Consider the following 18,616-nt stretch of genomic DNA (forward strand, 5'->3'; position numbering starts at 1 on the left):
CTGCGTGCGTTACGATGCGATGCGATGCTGTGTGTGGCGTTCCACATACTTTGGCCATTGGCAAACATGACGCATATCTCGTCTATTTCGGGCTATGATTTCTTGTTCTCGTTCATTGTTTGATGGCTTCATTTTTATTTATATTTTTTAATGGTACATTGGTATATACATTAGGGCTGTGCGATTAATTGATTACTCAAAATTTTAATTAATCATAAAGTAAATAACTCAATTATTCGATTAATTGGAAATTATGATTACTCAAAAGTTCAGTTACTCGAGTAATCAAGATTTTTGATTAACCAAAAACAAAAATATTTGAGTAATTTGCTTTATGATTAATCAACATTTCGAGTAAAATAAGTAATCAACATTTCAACTCTTTACATATGTATAAAGTAGTTAAAGTTCCTTGATACTTTGAAAACAACGTTTCTGTTTTCAAAAATTAAAGCAAACAATTTTTTTCATATACAGAATGTAAAAAAGGAAATAAGCATTTTCCAAAGCAAACTCTTTTAACGAGCAAAATTAATTTTTTTGAGTAATCATATTTCAAGTAACTCGATTAATCATCGTTTTGAGTAATCAAAATCTTGATTATTCGAGTAATTGATTAACCGAATAATTGATTAACCAACTTGCTCGAGTAATCGAATAATCGCACAGCCCTAATATACATACATACATACATACATATGTATGCATATGTAACTTTGTCAAGTAAGCGAAAAGATTTGGGTAAATGTCGTGGACTCGAAAGAATAGGAGAATCTTTTAAGATATAGTTTCACCTGAAATACAAAAAGCCTAGCCAAGCAAATATCAAAAATTCAATTTTTGATTGATATGATGCATTTCATCGCATTGCAACTCCCCACATCGTTTTATGCAAAAAAAATTGAATTGTATTTAATTTAGTTGTATCGAATAACTATGGAAATTTTGCATTCGTAGTATTTGTTTTTAAATTAGAGGATAAAGTGAAAATTTTCCAACATTATGTACTTAACTTATAATAACTCTTTCAAAAGTAAAATCGTTCGGGTGAGAACAGATCGAATGGTCGCGGTAGTTGCAATCGAAAAGCGTTTAGTTAGGGCCCGTCTTCAACTGGGCACATTACATTTGCAAATATGCCAGACATGTTTCTTTATGGATGAATATATATATATATGTATAGTGAGATTTTTTTCGATTTGTCTTTGCAATATCATAACTGTATGCATTTCAACCGCCACTTATCCAAAAGCCAACACTCCACACCACACCTTGCCGCGTCGCGTCTCATAGTCACCGTCACAGCCGTCATAAAGTCATCAATTCCGATCGCCGCCGTATGTGAGCATATCGCGTATCGTCTTGCTGAGATTTTTATTTCCGACAACCATTGACAATGTATCCATATAAATGAATTGTTATGTTTGTCCTCGGTTGGCAGGGGTTACAATCTGTGATCATTATGCAAGAGTTGAAGAGGTCAGTTTGCGCTTGCACAATGCCGAGATAAGAGAGGCTGCAACAAACAAAGCAATCAATCTTTGAATATGCACATGTGTGCCTGTGTTTGTTTGTATGTGTGTATGTATGGCGAGCCTAGGTAGGCGCCTGAAAGAAGGAGGAGAATTACAAATAGCGGTGGGAGGTGGGCTGTGTGTCGGTCGTCTGTTGTTGCGATCAGATCAGATTAGCTGATTAATGGTCAAACAAAAGCTGTTGAAGTATCATAAATGTATGTATGTATGAACATACTTACAACATAGTAACATAAACTTGTAGATATGTATCTAGATACGATGCATGTGTGCACATAGGTAATAACATATAAATGTGTTGGCACATACACTTGCGTAGATGTGGGTATTAACTTGGATATCTTATTGTAAAGTCATCTTGTTTTTTCTTCTATCTTTTGATAAAAAGAATTCTGTCATACACACCCGCATACTTACATACCGCGGTCGAAGTAATTATTTTGACAAGTTTTAACGTATTATTTTTTCTGTTATTTAATTTTGGTTATTTTGTTATAAAATAATATTTCATTCTTTAACAAAATGCATGTAAATCTAAGTTTCAAAGTTTGTGCAATATTAAAAAAATCCAAAAATTTCATAAACATTTCTAGCTTTTTTAATTGAGATTTCCTTGAAAGATTCTGAGTATGCAGTTTTTTTTAGAATTTCTTTGTCCCGTTCGCTTCCATATAACTCAACTTATTTTTATATAAAAAACCCGTAATATCTTCGATAAAAAATTCAAAAAAATCAACTTTAATTTTTAGCCATTTGAAACTTCCACATTTGCCCCTCGAATTTTTTCGAGAGTTTGTTGAATTTTTTTTTAATACATATTGCAAAAAATTTCAGACTTGGATTTCCACGGGTTTTATTAAAGAATGAACTACCTACCTACATATATTTTTAAAACAAAAATAATAAAAATTAAAGAACAAAAAAAATTAATACGTTGCCAAAATGTGGTGCGGCAATAATTATTTCGACCACTGTATGCATGTATGTACTTATTTGATGCCACTTTCTAACCATTGTCCGCTATGCGTTTTATAGTCCTTGGTGAATTTTAACTAAATTTTTTTGTAACTTTTGTTTCCTTTGCAGGTGTTGTACCATGAAATTGTATCACATGCGCGAGTTGTAAGCGCCTGCATCCGAGCTGCATCAGAAAAGCATCAGGGGCAGGTGTATCTGCAACAACAGCAAGAAGAAGAGCAACAGCTGCAATCGTTCGACAGTTGCGGCACAACAATAGCGGAACAAAGCAATTCATCACTCACATCCAACGAAGAGGAACCACCAGCGACAAAGGCAGCAACAGGTGAAGGGGAACAAGCCAGCGACGAATTGAGCAGCGACAGCAGCAGCAGCGGAATTGAAACTGCGGAAAAGTCATCCCTGTCGCCGAGGAAATCATCTGCTAGGTCAGCCACTGGCTCTCCTGAGCTAGCGGAAAGTTCTTCCAAGATTGTTGAGGATAGCTTGGATCGCTTGCAGAACCGTTATCACTTGTTATATTTGAAGGCATTCGAGGTGCAACTTTGGCTCGACGGTTTACTGCGCAAGAAAAGCTCGACTGCGGTAAGTTGCATATACATATAAATGGATACTATATGTATGTATATACTCGTTTATACATATATAATAACATATGTATGTATGCACATATAAGATAGCCGAAACTGAAACTCCACCACCTTTATGCACCACCGATTGAGCTCACTGGGTCCTACCCAGTGGTGATACACGTGGGCCACTCGCTTGGTTATATGTAGTGTTGGATAAAGAACGATTCCAGAAATACCCTGCATTTGGTGTAATTTTGTTAAATAATGACACTCTTTTTTTAAGGCGAAACCAATCTTTTCTTTGTTTTGTCGAGATTGTAAATAGCGCTTAAAAGGTGCTGCAGTATGGGAGCGTTCACAATAACAGCTTGAAGTGAACTTTCGCCTTCTTAACGAAACGTTTTCGAGCTTCGAATCCAACTAAAACTTCACTGCAAGCTGGCACATTGTAAACGCTCCTTGCTTCTCAAAACGTGCTCTTAGAATTTGTGCTCTGTTCGAGTCATACAACTATTACAAACATACATATATACATACTAAATAGTAAGCCTAAAGTAATTTGTGCACTCTCAATCACTTATGTATGTGCGTGCAGATGTACATTAGGGCGGGTCGAAAAACTAATTTTTGTCAAATCCCTTGGTAATAGTGCAAAATATATTGTATCATGGAAGTCAACAACAAGCCTGCAAATTACTAGTCTTTTATTTTGATTGTAAGAGCCCGCGCATCGACCGCTAAGTGTTCCTGTTAAAAATTCTGGGTTCATCAAAAAGGTTTGGTGCATATTATTAGTTAACGTAAAAGCTAAAGTCAAATATCATTTCTCGCAGCCCTATAGTTTGTGGTTAATCTCAAACTTATCTGTTTTCAATAAAATTTTAATTGTTCTCTTGATAATTGCACTGGCCTATAGTAAAAAAGGTGTAAAGAATAGCATTAATATTGCTGACCTGCATTTATGTTACTGTTTCCAAATATTCTATACTTTTTTAGCTTTTAGTTTGCGAATTTTTCCGAATTTTAGAACAATTTCGGTAGCTCTAATAGAAAAGCCATTATTTTCCATCATCGTGGAAAAATTTTGTTTATACAAATGAGTATGGAAACACCGAGCAGGCATAACTTCTAGAAGCACTCATTATTTTACTTATGTTTATGCATAAAATATAAAAATTGCAAATATAGGAAATTCAATTTTCAAAATTCATACACTTTGATTCAATTGCGCGGGCTAAAGATAAGTTTTAAATTAATCTTTCGTGGCCAATAACAATTGGCTTAGACTTAAAACATCATAATATTACTATTATAATACGGTCAAATGCCTTTTTATTTTCCCCCATACAAAATCGACCCCGCCTAATGTACATGTATGTAACGATATATGTGCACAAATTTCCATTGCTCTACATTTGCTCCATATAATTTTCCATTATTGATGCTGGTGCCTCAACAGGTTTTGTAAAGCATATTTATCTTGAATTATTTCGCTGCCGATGGGACCAAATAGCGCTTCGAAAAGGTGTTATTTTCACTATGATAAATGTAGTGATTTTTTTTTTAGAATTGACGCTTCGCATTTCATTCGCCATTTGATAGGTAGGTGGTGTTCTACTCGCCGTACTCACACACGCCGACGAGAGATTTGTAATCAATCAAATCGCACTTCGCACCGAGTTCGCAACTTTCAAGCCATAGCAATTCAGTTTGACCAAAACTTTCACAGTTTTATAAGGCTTTATACTTGGCCGAACGATACGAAGAGTAAAAGTTTACTGATACTGTAATGTACATAAGTATGCATGTGTGTGTGTGGCCGAGTTTTACGGTAAACCGCAAAGCCCACACTAGCCGAGGAAGAGTCGTGTGTAGTCAGGTTGGATGTCACTGCATGGAAAAGATCAAATCGAATAAAAATCAATCATCACAGCCAAATGGCGAGCATCGACCTTAAATCACAGTTCGCTTGTAAGCGGCTCTCAAGCGCGATCACCGGGCGGCAGCAGCAGTGACAATCTCCCTTGTCACGCTTTGCCTCGCTCCACTAAACGCCGCTGCTATGCCGGTCGACTAGTAAAAGCGCTCTTGCGCTGACATTAATTCATGTTAGGTGTCAGACTTTAGATTGGCAGTTGGCGGCTGTTATGTATGTATATCTAGCCATTAATTAAGCCCTGTTGCGGCGCGTATTGTTCGGCAGTCAACAGCTGGCAATTACACTGGCAAATGAGGGTATCGATGACCTCGTCGCTACAGTTGCGTGCTGGACACGCTAGATGCGATGCTCTGGATGTCGTAATTTTTGATGTGCACAAGGTCTTAAATCACTAGAGGCATTGCACGCAGCAGACGATCTGCCATCTGTGTTTTTGCCATGTTTTGAATCCCATAGTGCACCGCCGTAACCGACCAAAGCAGTGCAACCATTAGCCATTTAGCAGAAAGACTTCACGGAAAGAGAAAACTCTTTGAAATAATGGAAGAAGTAAGCATACAAAAAATAAAATTGTAGATACTATTCAACTAAGTGCAGCGGGGCGCACATGCGCAGGACCAGTTATCGATTAGAGCGCAGTTACATAGCTAAGTGGCATGGACTCTGTGGAAAATATACATAAAATTACAACTTACTAAGTTAGAAAAAAGCGCCACGGCATTGATTACATCTTTTGACTTTTTTGTGAAGCCATTACCTTCCGACATCAAAACAAAAAAAAAACAGATTGCGAGCAAACAAAACGCGGAAAAAAGGAAAGTTAACAACAATGACATGCTATGCGGCTTATGTACATACATACATACATACATACATCAATAAGCTGCAACATTTCTGCTGATGTTCATGTTGCGGCATTAGACAATACCTACTTTGTTGTTGTTGGAGAAGCTGAGTTTTTTGTTGTGAACCCATAAATCAGTTTCTGACAAAAAATAAATATTTTCACAATGTTATTTGATTTCCCATCTCTAATCGCCAGCAAAGAGCTTTTTTTGCCCCAATGTTTACATTTTTCCCACTACTAGACACGGAAGCTGTGAACGAAAGGATGTGGTTAGCATCTCATTTACATACATTCAGGTTAGTTGTGGGAGCGAAAAATATGTATGCATATGTAAGCAGCTATGGCCGCTGTGGTGTAGTGGTAAGCAGTGCGCGCTTCCACTCCGCAGCACCAGGGTTCAAACCCCAAATATAGAAAAAAGGTTTTTTCTTAACAGCGGTCGTCCCTCGGCAGGTAATGGCAAACCTCCGAGTGTATTTCTGCCAAGAAAAACAGCTTCTCATAAAAACACAATCGCCGTTCGGAGTCGGCGTAAAACCGTAGGTCCCTCCGCTTTGTGTGACAGCATCAAGGCGCACGCCACAAGTCGGAGGAGAAGCTCGGCCAAACACTAACATATGTGTAAGCGCCAATCAATTATAATTGACTACTTAGTAGAAAGCTTTTGATGAAGATTCCCCTTCAACGCCTCTCAATGCCTCGTGAAGACAACATTGTATTCTTAATTATTAATAATAATTATTAATTAATTATGTAAGCAGCTACCCAGTTAATTTTTGTTTGAAATAAAGTTTTTATAACTTAATGGTTTAGTAATTAAGAATACAATGTTGTCTTCACGAGGCAATGAGAGGCATTGAAGGGGTATATTCATAAAAAGCTTTCTACTAAGTAGTTTATTTGCATGCACCTTTTTTAACCCCGTTAACTCCTTCCATTGTGGGTCTTTTGGATCGTATATTTATTTAACTTTCTTAAATATATTATCAACACTAAACATTTGGAAGTTCGATTTTACAGCCTTTGGAATTTATTGGCGAAGGAGCCATTTCCAAAAAAGCAGTGCGATGTTAACCAATCTTTAGAAACAAAATAAACAAATAAACAAAATAAAGTTAATATTTGTGTACAGAAAAAAAAATTAGGATTCGTTTTTCTAATCTTGGGGGGAGGGGGGTATTAAATATCTTAGCTGAAGCTTATACTCTTCCGGGTAATAAATTCCCAAGTTTTCTGAACTTTTTGTCCTAAACTTTGTATTGTCCTTTGTGGAAGACTTGACGCTGGCTCATAAAAACTCGACTAGATTGGAAGGACTCTCAACCAAAATCCTCTAGCGTAGTTAAACTTTGCGGAATAGTGAAAAACATAGTGGATATCAATCTAGTGAAGAAATAGCTCTATAAAAGAAGTTGAAAGGCGGTGCACCGAAGGAAGTGAATATCTCTTTAATGTTTACATCGGCTATTAAAGAATCACTGCGATGCAGATCTTTCTTTCTTTGTGCGTATGTCCGCAAAAGTGTTGCCTGTTCTCATTGCCCTCTCCTTAGTATTTGTGCGTAGAGGGCACTGAGTAGGCAACATTTTTCGGCAAAAAAGTAAACGACTTAGATTCACCGCTAAAGATTTAAAGCTGATGATTCTCGGTGAAACTAACGTTTGTTTACAGTTGCATTGACGCCCTTAACGGTGCTAAAAAACGCTTATCGCACTTTTTTTCAAGCGGCGATTCCAAACCCCCCCGAGCAACATAAATGCGGAATTTCTGTATTGGTCTGGAACCATTTCCAGTTTGGGATATATTAATTAGACCACGTAAAAAAAAACAACAAAAAAAAATCTGCAATTCGACCAGAATAATACTCAAATTTTAGCATTTGCTATATTTAGTAAAGATCCTCCATGAATCTCTCCTCTCTCTCTCTTGTAAGAGGTGCCGGGTCGAGCATTTAGTTTACCCATAGGAATCACACGTAAGAAAATGAGTTCTTTCCTTTTGAGATCAATCCCTGTGGGGAAAATCTTTAGTTTTGAACTGGTGCGCTTCTTGCGATGTCCCCGCTGCATCCCTTTTTCGATAGTTCCCAACCAGTTCTAAAATCTGCAGACGAAAGAAAAAAGTATCTTGATTTTTCAACCTTTTTGGTTCTTCCATGTGTGCGATTGAAATTATTTGCAAAGAAATGTGTTTTCAATTTGAAATTAAATTTGTTTGAATGATTTTAAGAAATATACGTTTACATAACTTTGTCTGTAGCTGAGTTTGCAGAGGTGCTTGCTGTTAGATTCCACAAAATCCCAAGATGTTAAAATGTTGACACAAATTTTTATTTTGTATTACTAAGCTATGAAAAAGCATCCGGGAAGTGCATAAAAAGCCGCCAAACATACATCTATGTAAAGTAAACAAGCCCCCCGCTGCATCCCTTTTTCGATAGCTCCGAACTTGTTCTAAATTCGACACCTTAAATAAAGATTTATAATAGAAAAAGTGAAATAAAGTGCACAATACTTAAGTGGCATGCAATCAATGTATTATTACAGTTTCGCGCGTTTTCATTGATCCTAGAAAATTATGTTAACCTCAACAGGAAAGAACTGATTTGCTTACGTACTATGGGAAAACTAAGGGCTCGGCGCGGCAGCTCTTACAATTGTCATAAATTCTAAATTGTCAAATTCTAAAATTTAGTCTTATTCTGCTCGCATTGCAGGATTTTTTTTTTTGACGTTGTCTAATATGCATACATATTTATGTATGTACAAACATATGAATTTGTATTTTGCGGAATACCCGCACTGAACAATTTTGCCTTTTCAAATTTGATTGAAATAATTATTTAATTTCATTTTGTTTATTTTTAAGATTTTTTTTATTTAACTCATGGTTTTTTTTTTTTAGTTTAAACAAGCACATACATACCTATTCATGTACGTACATATGCATGTTTTGTTACTTATTTATTTTTATTTTTTTTTGCAAACGAATTGGTTAATCACTTCTCTGTTACACAACTTGCAACATCCCAAGCGATTTTGGCTTTCTCAACAAAGCGGCGCGCGGACTTCTATTAATCATGATTCGCGTTGGGATTTACCATCGTAGATAATTTACCTTCATGCTTGTAGCGTTAATTTTACGGCTCTTCTTCGGCTTACATCCAATCATTAAGCCCATATTAGCTGAATTAATGAATAGTATTTATGGACATCACTCATGAAGTGAAACCAGAAAAACATTTATTTCAATGTTTACTCAATTGTTCGGGGTCACAGGCTACAAACACAACGATTAGTGTTACGAGCTTTCGAAACCTTTTGCCACTTCAACCGTGGTGGTGGTTTCAAATCAAATGCGTATCCAGTGTTTGTTTCATTTCTACTTTATATCCACTCAAATTTAAAATCAGCAAAGACTTTATCAATAATTGAAACTTTTAAATGGTAATTTATCGGCGTTCTTCTAATTGACAACGAATTTCAAAATTATATTGTTTGCAAATTTTGTTTATTTTTTATTTTTAATAGTTTTTATTTAAAATATAATTCAATTTATAACAGAAACCACAATAATAAAAGTTTCAAAGCCTGCAAAAATTGCAAAAAAAAAGTTAATCAAACTTTAAAAAATTGTCATACAAATTTCCAATTTTTTAATCAGAATATTTAGAAAATTTTCGGGTATGCAGTTCTGTAGCCCATTCAATTCTAGTCTAAGAAAGTCTCAAGTCGTTAAAGATTACCGTTGATTTTTTAAGATTTTTTTTGTGGAGGGTGTCGCGGATTTAGTTTTCATATAAAAAAAAAATTTGACCATGTGTTTATATGGAAGAAAATGCGCAACCGTAATTTTTAACGACTTGAGTCTTGCACTTTCTTGGACTACAATTGAATGGGCTACAGAACAGAACGAAAATTTTCTAAATATTTTGATTAAAAAATTGGAAATTTGCATCGACAATTTTTTGAAGTTTGATAAATTTTTCTTTGCAATTTCTGCAAGTTTTGAAACTTTTATTATTGCTGTTTCTGTTACAGATTGAATTATATTTTAAATGAAAACGATTAAAAATAAAAAAAAATAAACATAATTTGCTAACAATATCATTTTGAATTTCGTTGCTAATTAGTTGAACGCGGGTGTATGGGCGTAGTATTTGAATAAGTAAGTCAAATTAAATTTGATGGATATTGCCCTGAAACTACCAATTATTTAGATAGAAAAGTTTGAATTTTTCTAAATGGTTCTTTCTTTTTCCATTGACTCCTAAAAACATAACAAAGCTGAGTCATTATCTCATCTGGAAGCTACAAATGTTTTTGCTTTGGCGATTTTTATGTTCTCCTCTTACAAAGTTTTCAGATCAAAAAAAAATATAAAAAATAAAAAAACGATTTGTGGCAGCATACATTTATTCTTTCGCACGTAATTAACTAGAAACTATATACCTACGTAGTTTATAAAGCATACATACTTACGTACATTTGCCATTCTAAAATACATACATATGTACATATGTATGTACATATTTCCTTGAGAGGTTCCGAAAAAAGCGGCAAAAGTACCTACTATTGGCGAGCGCTGCTCATAAATCATGGAATACGACTAGCGTAAATACGTTTGTATGCATGTATGTAGAGTATATATTTGTATGTAGATAGTATATTCCATCAGATCCAAAAAAATACTCACGCATTTGTTGTAGGAGAATCTGTTGTAAATATCACCGCCTAATTATACACAAATATTTCTAGTTGGCAATGAACAAAAACGAAAAATTCTTTTCCAAATGATTACGAAACTCTTAGGATTTTTCAAATAAAAAATCAATGCTATGCAAATATGTATGATGAACATTAGACAGCATCACGCTGTAAAGAGCAAAAGTAAAAACCAAACATTCCAATCAACATGTATGTAATACTTGCTCGTACTATTTGAGAATTTCACGAATGTAAAATATTACAGATTAGATATTGAAATCTTCTAAAAAAAAGCTGGATTTTAAATTTTCTTATATATTCGACATAAAATGCATGTTTTCTTCCCATTAAAAATTCGTTCAATAACAATATTAACAAAACTTTTTTCAGTGGTAATTTTAGTAACGTAAAGTCATGTAAGCAGAAAAGATTTCTACATTTAAAAACTTGAAAAATGAACCTTAAGCATTTCGAATGTTACTACAAAAACTTTTATACAAATAATCTTGCCTAATTCGCAGAGTATTGCAATTTTGTAATCGAAGTCAAAGTCCATTTCTGTCAAATCTTTAATTGTAATTTTTTTTTTACTGAAGTGAGGGCGATTTAATTGCTATGCAAATCTAGATAAACCTTTTTAAAATTTTGACTTTCTCATTTTTTTTTTACAGTTTTGTCATACGAGCGTCACGTAATGCCAGATTGATTGATACTCGAATCCGTTCTGTACAAATTACATACATACATACATAGATACCATTGTAAAGATCGACATACATACATACATACCATATGGCCAGGATGTTCTCTATCGCAAACAAAAGTTTTTGAGTTTATTTTAACAATATTTGCTTTTGATTACAGGGTGTCGTTTTTAGCAATGTGAGCTTTTTTGTATTACTATCTAATGTTCACATACATACATATGTATGTATGAAAATGTACAACAATCCGTGCAAATACTCGAGACAGCCCACGGCGAGACGCCTGTTTAGACTACTTTCGAACTTATTTAACTAAAGTCTGCGACCTTAGCCCTTTCGGATATATACGTCCCGGCAAAAATTCACTAAAATAGAAACAACGTATTGGAATTAGCTAAAATATATCCCGTCTAGTATTTGAGGTTCAAATAAGTTGAAGTAAGTTTGTGCAGAAAACTTACACTCAAGACGTTAAGTTCTCTTCTGATAGGGGTACTGCTTTTTTATATGACCTACATATGCGTCCGCTGGGTTTATTTGTTGGTATGAATTTGTCCCGGTTGGTGTTTGTGGCCATCTTGATGCAGAAATACTCCTATAGCATCTAGATGCATTTCTGCATAAAAAATAAAATTTTGAAAAAAAAAACTGTCGCTCGATATGTCCCACCCTATCCGGACCCCCCTGTTGGAAGTGGGGATCATCTTGTAATTTTTATATCATTTATATTATACAGTATCGGTTATATCTATAGCACGCCATTTCAAAGTGATATTGTGTGTCACTTATGTTTATTTATTAATTTTTAAGAATTTTCAATTAAAATATAGTTCATTCTCAGACAAACCCGATACAAACCCAAGCTTAATAATTTGTAGAAAGCTACAAAAAAGTGCAACAAATTTTCACATAAATTTCAAACTTTTTTCTCGGAAGTGTTAGAATTTTTTTGAGTACACAGTTTTTTAGCCCCTTCAATTTTAGTCTGATAATGTGCAAACTTGAAGCGGCTACGAATTACCGTTTATTTTTTAGAATTTTTAGTTTTTTTTGTCGCATTGGCTTCCATATAATGAATAAACTCAATTTATTTGTATATGGAAGAAATCCGCAACACCTTTGGCGAAAAAAATTCTAAAAAATCAACGGTAACTTTTAGCAACTTGAAACTTGCACATTATCAGACTAAAATTGAAGGGGCTAAAAAACTGTGTACTCAAAAAAATTGTAACACTTCCGAGAAAAAAGTTTGAAATTTAGGTGAAAATTTGTTGCACTTTTTTGTAGTTTTCTACAAATTGTTACACTTGGGTTTATATGGGGTTTGTCTGAGAATGAACTGTATTTTAATTGAAAATTCTTAAAAAGAAATAAATAAACGTAAGTGGCACACAATATCACTTTGAAATGGCGTGCTATAGATATGACCGATACTGTATATCCCAAAGCTAAAAGAATTACTAAAGCCGTGCGGGTTTCGCTTGGTCCCCTATTAATCACTACTCATGTCAGATTATAAAGAGGAGTTTCAGTGGCCCGACCTTAAGGGTTGAAAACAATCTTTATCTTCCCCATTTCATGCTGCTTCAGACAGTTTTTAATAACGGTCCAATGGCGATCTCTATGTCCTGCTCCAATGCTATCACCGCCAATCAACTCAGTCGAGGTTCCTTAGCCAATATCCAATTTACTCTAAATATTTTTCTAATTTGTTTTGTCACCGAATATATAGTGCGTTTTATGACAACGTATAGCACACCAACTAAGCTGCACCTGAATAGCCATGAAAACCAAATTAAGCATCTTAAAATTTAAAACCAAATGCAATCTTACGTCCCTGCCCCAACTAAACTTATGGAACGATAATAGCTGCACAAGAACGGGGTTATCACTCTGTTCTATAACGGCATTACTTTAACGGGGACTGGATCGGTTTGAAACAGTATGACTTGCAGAGCGAGTGATGGAAGTTTACATTTGGTTTTGTACAGCTTAGCCGATGTGTAATAATTACAGAAGATCTATCCTAAATCTTAGGACGTGAGTGTCTAAAAGAAGTTTGATTTTTTGCTAATTCAGTAGCTTCCATCGCTCCTTGCTGTTGGCTTTCGCCACTACCTTATGGAGCTTTAAGGCCTCTGTTGTATATTCTATGCTTTCACGGTTATAGGTTATCCTTTTGCGCCCCATAATATTACTATACTGTGTTATTCTAATCGGTTCATTCCACCGGGCAAGAATAAAATATGTGTGTGTGTGTAGATTGAAGTTCTATCTTACCCATGATCTTTCGACCATGGGCTGGTTGTCTTTGAACTTACCCCAGTTTTTCTTCCTACATAAATATGTGAACTTTTTTTCCACAGTGTACCAACATTGATAACGCATAGTCTTTCTATCAATAAAGAAAAGTAATAAAACTGTTTGTAATTTTTATTTAATCAATTTAAATACAATTTTCTTTTGTCTTTCCGATTCCAGAGCATTGCTGATGCTGCCGATTATGATGATGGTGGTGATGACATAGCAGAATGCAACTCTTCAGATGATGAGGAAGAAGCCGCTGCAACAGAAGACGATTTGAATATTCTTGGTTCCGGAATCGAGAGCGATATTACACATAACTCTTCATCAGTTTGTGAACTACAAAATTGCCCCGATTTGGAAGAAGGTCGCGATTGTGACGCCACCAAGGTAATAAATAATACAACTACTTGTATAAACTAATTGAACTGTCGTACATATATAACATTTGGTGTTTAACTTTTTTATTGCCACGTTTTCTAAGCATTATGTGCATGAAGTGTTTTCAAATCTGTTTATGTTTATGCTTTGGTTATTGTTCACTCACGAAGCTCGTAATTCAGAACTTCTTGTGCGTTCCAGCCGTTCGTCTGCACATTCGATTAACCTCTACGCTACGCTGAACATTGAAAGTACAGTAACTGGTTGTAATGCGATACGATCATAAGAAGATAATTTTTTTTTGCATTTAAGGGCATACGCCTATCTGCTTACTTGATACTTTGGTAATTTCTCGCGATTTTAAATTAAAAATCTATTTACATATCGACACCTGAGTGGAAGATCGACCTATCTCGGCAGGCAGTTCAAAAACGCCATACCTCAGAAAACTTTTCAAGAACACCCTACTTCAGAATTCGGTTGAAGAACACCCTGTCTCAGAATTCGGTTCAAAAACGCCCTATCTCAGCTGAAAATACATTGAAAGTGTGCTGTGAAAGGGCGCTTTGGAATAGGCAGCTAAGATAGGGCGTTCTTCAACCAAATTCTGAGATAGGGCGTTCTTCAATCAAATTCTGAAGTAGGGCGTCCTTGGAAAGTTTTGTGAGATATGTAGGTCGATCTTCCACTCAGGCATCTATATGTAGATAAAAATTGGCTTTTGTTTCACTGCATTTTCCTGCAGCCGGCTTCTCTAATTAATGCAAGCAACCGAAAGAGACGCATGTACCCGGTACTGAGTGTTGCATCTCTGTTTTGCTGTCTGTTAAATTTGTTCTTATTTTTACTTTTAATTTCGCCGTTGTATGTTCTATCCTGAACGCAACCGACACCAATTTTCTTGGAACCGACAGAAATTTGATTTGATTTTAGAACCATCCTACGAATTTCAATTCTTTTCCAAAATAGTTCGTAGATATTGATCTTAAAACAATCGAAATTACTATATAGGGCGACTGCGCAGACGGCGACGACGAAGGAGAGGAGGACGAAGACGATATTCAGTTCGGTCGTTCCAGGCTTAGCTGGCCAGTACGAGGTAACTTCAGCACCGTCTTGGTAACGTTCGACAAAAGAGGAAGCTTTGGCGACGCAGCACGCGCAACCACTCTCACCGACTTCGAGGCCGATTCGGAAAACAGTGACTGGGAAACAACGCAACACCAGGTGTCCACTCAACGCAAGCCATACAACGCCACAGTATGCTCTAAGAAGCGAACAGAAAATGAAGCGATTTCAATGAATTCAAAGTCATTCGTCACACCGCTGATGGGCGAGGAGAGTGCCAACAACGACATTACCCTAACACAGTCAGACATTAACACCTCTGCGACTGCCCCAGTCAGCCGTTGCCACCAGGCTCAAGATGCCGTCGACGGCGTGTTAGACGTGTATGACCAGCGGGAGATCGCGTCCGCCACTGCATCATCGATGTCGATGAAAACGAAAATGAATAACTCGCACACAGATGGCGACGAGCAACAAATGCTAGTCCCGATGAGCGCGTCGTCCACTGTAGCCGCCAATGTCACAACAATTTCCAACGCTAGCATCAACACCATCTCGACGGCAACGCAGACCCAGCAGAAACTGCAAACCTTGCACAATAACAAACAGGTTGGCGGCGCACCGATCAAGCAAAAGAGCATCGCCGTCATTTCACCCAACAACAGTCACAACAATAAATCGCCGACCGTGTTGCGCAAACGGCAGCAGCAACACCACACCGACATCTCCAAGTTTAATCGATCTAATCGTAAGTCGAAAAATTGTGCCGTTTTCTACTTCAAACACCTGGACACCGACAACGAGACGAACTGTAGCAGCTTTGGCGACGCCGCCGATGCCGATGCAAGTGGGGGCCAGCCCGACAGTCGGGACTTGTCGTCTTCGACTTCACAGACAAGCGAAGTAAGTACCATCAGGAACAACGAGTATGTAGTTATGGTAATGGTAATGGTATTGAGTCATACTGATTCCGGGCGGCAATGTGCACAAAGTGTGTTGAAGTGGTGTGGTGGAGAGTTGGTGTTCGGTGCTGAAGGGTATACTAACGCTTTCATTCTGTGCCACTGTACTTACTACATATTTATGCACCATAAATGCTGTGCTAATTTTCAAGTAATGTACATATGTCACCGTTAAGATATACATACATACATATATAGTATTTGTTGAACTTCTTCAGACTTGACTTTATAGGTACTTATGTACATATAAATTAGTGTGTCTAAGTATTTTGCATTTATTATTTTTATATTGTATATATGTGTGTATGTATGTATGTGTGTATTGTTGCATCTGTATATTTGGAGTGCGATGCATTTGTTATTTTATTACAATTAAGCGCATGTCACCAAGCTATTGGCCTTAAACTCTCATGTAGATTAATTGAGGATGAATTCATTACAAAATAATTCTTGAAGTGATTGCATTATTTACTCGTATGATAGCCATAAACAATGAGGGCTTTTATATCTGTCGAGTTCGCGGTTTAATATACAATTCACAAGCATGCATGCATGTTGACTAGCCGGCATTTTTTTTTTTTTTTAGCAATGGTGAGTGTGAAAAGTTAAAATATTTAACATTGCATGTGTCAAAAATGTTAATAGTCGTGTGGGACTCGATTTCGAAATCCAAAACTATTAATTTCGACCGTGGTGCAAGAGGACACACAGCCCCACGAAGTCTTCGTGCTCATGCCTGATCGGTAAGGTGACCAGGGGGGGCGGTATAGGTCGCTCGGTTTCTGCGCTGCAGGCCTCCCGATTTATTCCAGGTTTGTTAGAGGAACTATCCTTTGGCGTACCATGATATTAATGTTGGTGGGTTGCAACTAGCGCTGGGAGTTCTATCAGAATTTTTTTAGTATCTGGATAATCCGGATATTCGAATATCTGATTTATAAATGTGAATATCCGGCTATTAACCGGATATCCGGATAACAAAATGAATGGATATTAAACGGATATGGGAAAATCTGAGAAACAGTAAACCCAAAAACGGAAAAATGCATGCAATTAAAATTCTCGCATGTGTCGACAACAGCATAGTACAATATACGTATCGCACACCAAGATTTAAAGTGCGATCAACTAAAACAAAAAAAAAATGAGGACGTAAATCAATTCATAGGACCTAGCTCCAATTAATTTCATATTTGTTTCCACAGTTATTTAAAAAAATGTGATTTGCAAGGGGCATTATTTACTTCTTGAAACAAAGCTCTGAATAGCCTTTGCATAATACCTTTTAATAAAATACAACAATATCAGTCCAAAAAATGTATTTTCTCACCGGCAAAGAGAGTAACGTCCGCAAAGTTAATCGAACCTGCAGTTTGTTTTTATAATACAGTATCGGTCATATCTATAGCACGCCATTTCAAAGTGATATTGTGTGCCACTTATGCTTATTTATTTATTTTTAAGAATTTTCAATGAAAATACAGTTCTTTCTCTAACAAACCCCATATAAACCCAAGTTTAACAATTTGTAGAAAACTTCAAAAGAGTGCAACAAATTTTCACCTAAGTTTCAAACTTTTTTCTCGGAAGTATTAAAATTTTTCTGAATACACAGTTTTATAGCCCATCAATTTTAGTCTGATAATGTGCAAGTTTCAAGTGACTGAAAGTTACCGTTGATTTTTTAGAATTTTTTTCGCCGAAGGTGTTGCGGTTGAGTTGATTCATTATATGAACGCCAATGCGACAAAAAAAATTCTAAAAAATTAACGGTAATTCGTAGCCACTTGAAATTTGCACATTATCAGACTAAAATTGCAGTGGCTAAAAAACTGTGTACTCAAAAAAATTCCAACACTTCCGAGAAAAAAGTTTGAAACTTAGGTGAAAATTTGTTGCACTCTTTTGAAGTTTTCTACAAATTGTTAAACTTGGGTTTATATGGGGTTTGTTAGAGAAAGAACTGTATTTTAATTGAAAATTCTTAAAAATAAATAAATAAGCATAAGTGGCACACAATATCACTTTGAAATGGCGTGCTATAGATATGACCGATACTGTATATTTTGTTACCTTCGCTGTTTTCTCTTCAAACTATTCTTGTAGATTGTGTTATGTGTTATCCATATGTACTTGAAAATTTACAGAAATGTGTTGGCTTTGATGATCATGTCAAAATCGGTGGCAAATGCTGTATGACTTCGTTGTGGGCGTTTTCTGCCATAGGAGAACATTTTCTTCCATATAAAAAGTTGTCAAACATACTTTGCATGGAAGAAATGCATAACAGAGTTAGCAAAAAAACATTATCAAAAATCAACGGGATCTTTTAGCAAGTTTAAACTTGCTTGTTGTTGTACTAAAATTAAATGCGTTATAAAATTGCGTACCAAAAATTATTTTAAAAAGTTTAAATTAAATTTTAAAAAGTTTGAGAACTTGGTTTTGATTTTTTAATTTTATGTAGTGCAAAATTTGATTTACGTGCATATATGGTGCTTGTAATATAAAGAGCTATAGCTCGCTGTGTATGTTATTTAGAATAAAAAGAAGAAGTATATCGAATTTCGCAAAAAAAAAAACTGCGGCGCCCTATGTAAATTTTTATCGATTTCGAATC

The 18,616-nt window shown here is 35.8% G+C and overlaps 1 protein-coding gene across 1 annotated transcript in view; it reads left to right on the top strand.

Annotated features, from left to right (window-relative positions):
- Positions 1 to 2,621: 2,621 nt before the first annotated feature.
- LOC108365646 (uncharacterized) overlaps positions 2,622 to 18,616 on the top strand; it is a gene marked incomplete at its 5' end in the record, with an annotated part of 35,306 nt that continues 19,311 nt past the window's right edge. The window contains 3 exons of the mRNA XM_017619738.1: positions 2,622 to 3,098; positions 13,763 to 13,975; positions 14,978 to 15,937. Of these exons, the coding sequence (XP_017475227.1) occupies positions 2,622 to 3,098; positions 13,763 to 13,975; positions 14,978 to 15,937 (1,650 nt within the window). The remainder of the gene's footprint in view (positions 3,099 to 13,762; positions 13,976 to 14,977; positions 15,938 to 18,616) is intronic.

The sequence above is a fragment of the Rhagoletis zephyria genome, unplaced genomic scaffold (genome assembly GCF_001687245.7).
Source record: "Rhagoletis zephyria isolate East Lansing unplaced genomic scaffold, Rhagoletis_zephyria_1.1 Rzeph_scaffold_01945, whole genome shotgun sequence".
NCBI classification, from domain to species: domain Eukaryota; kingdom Metazoa; phylum Arthropoda; class Insecta; order Diptera; family Tephritidae; genus Rhagoletis; species Rhagoletis zephyria.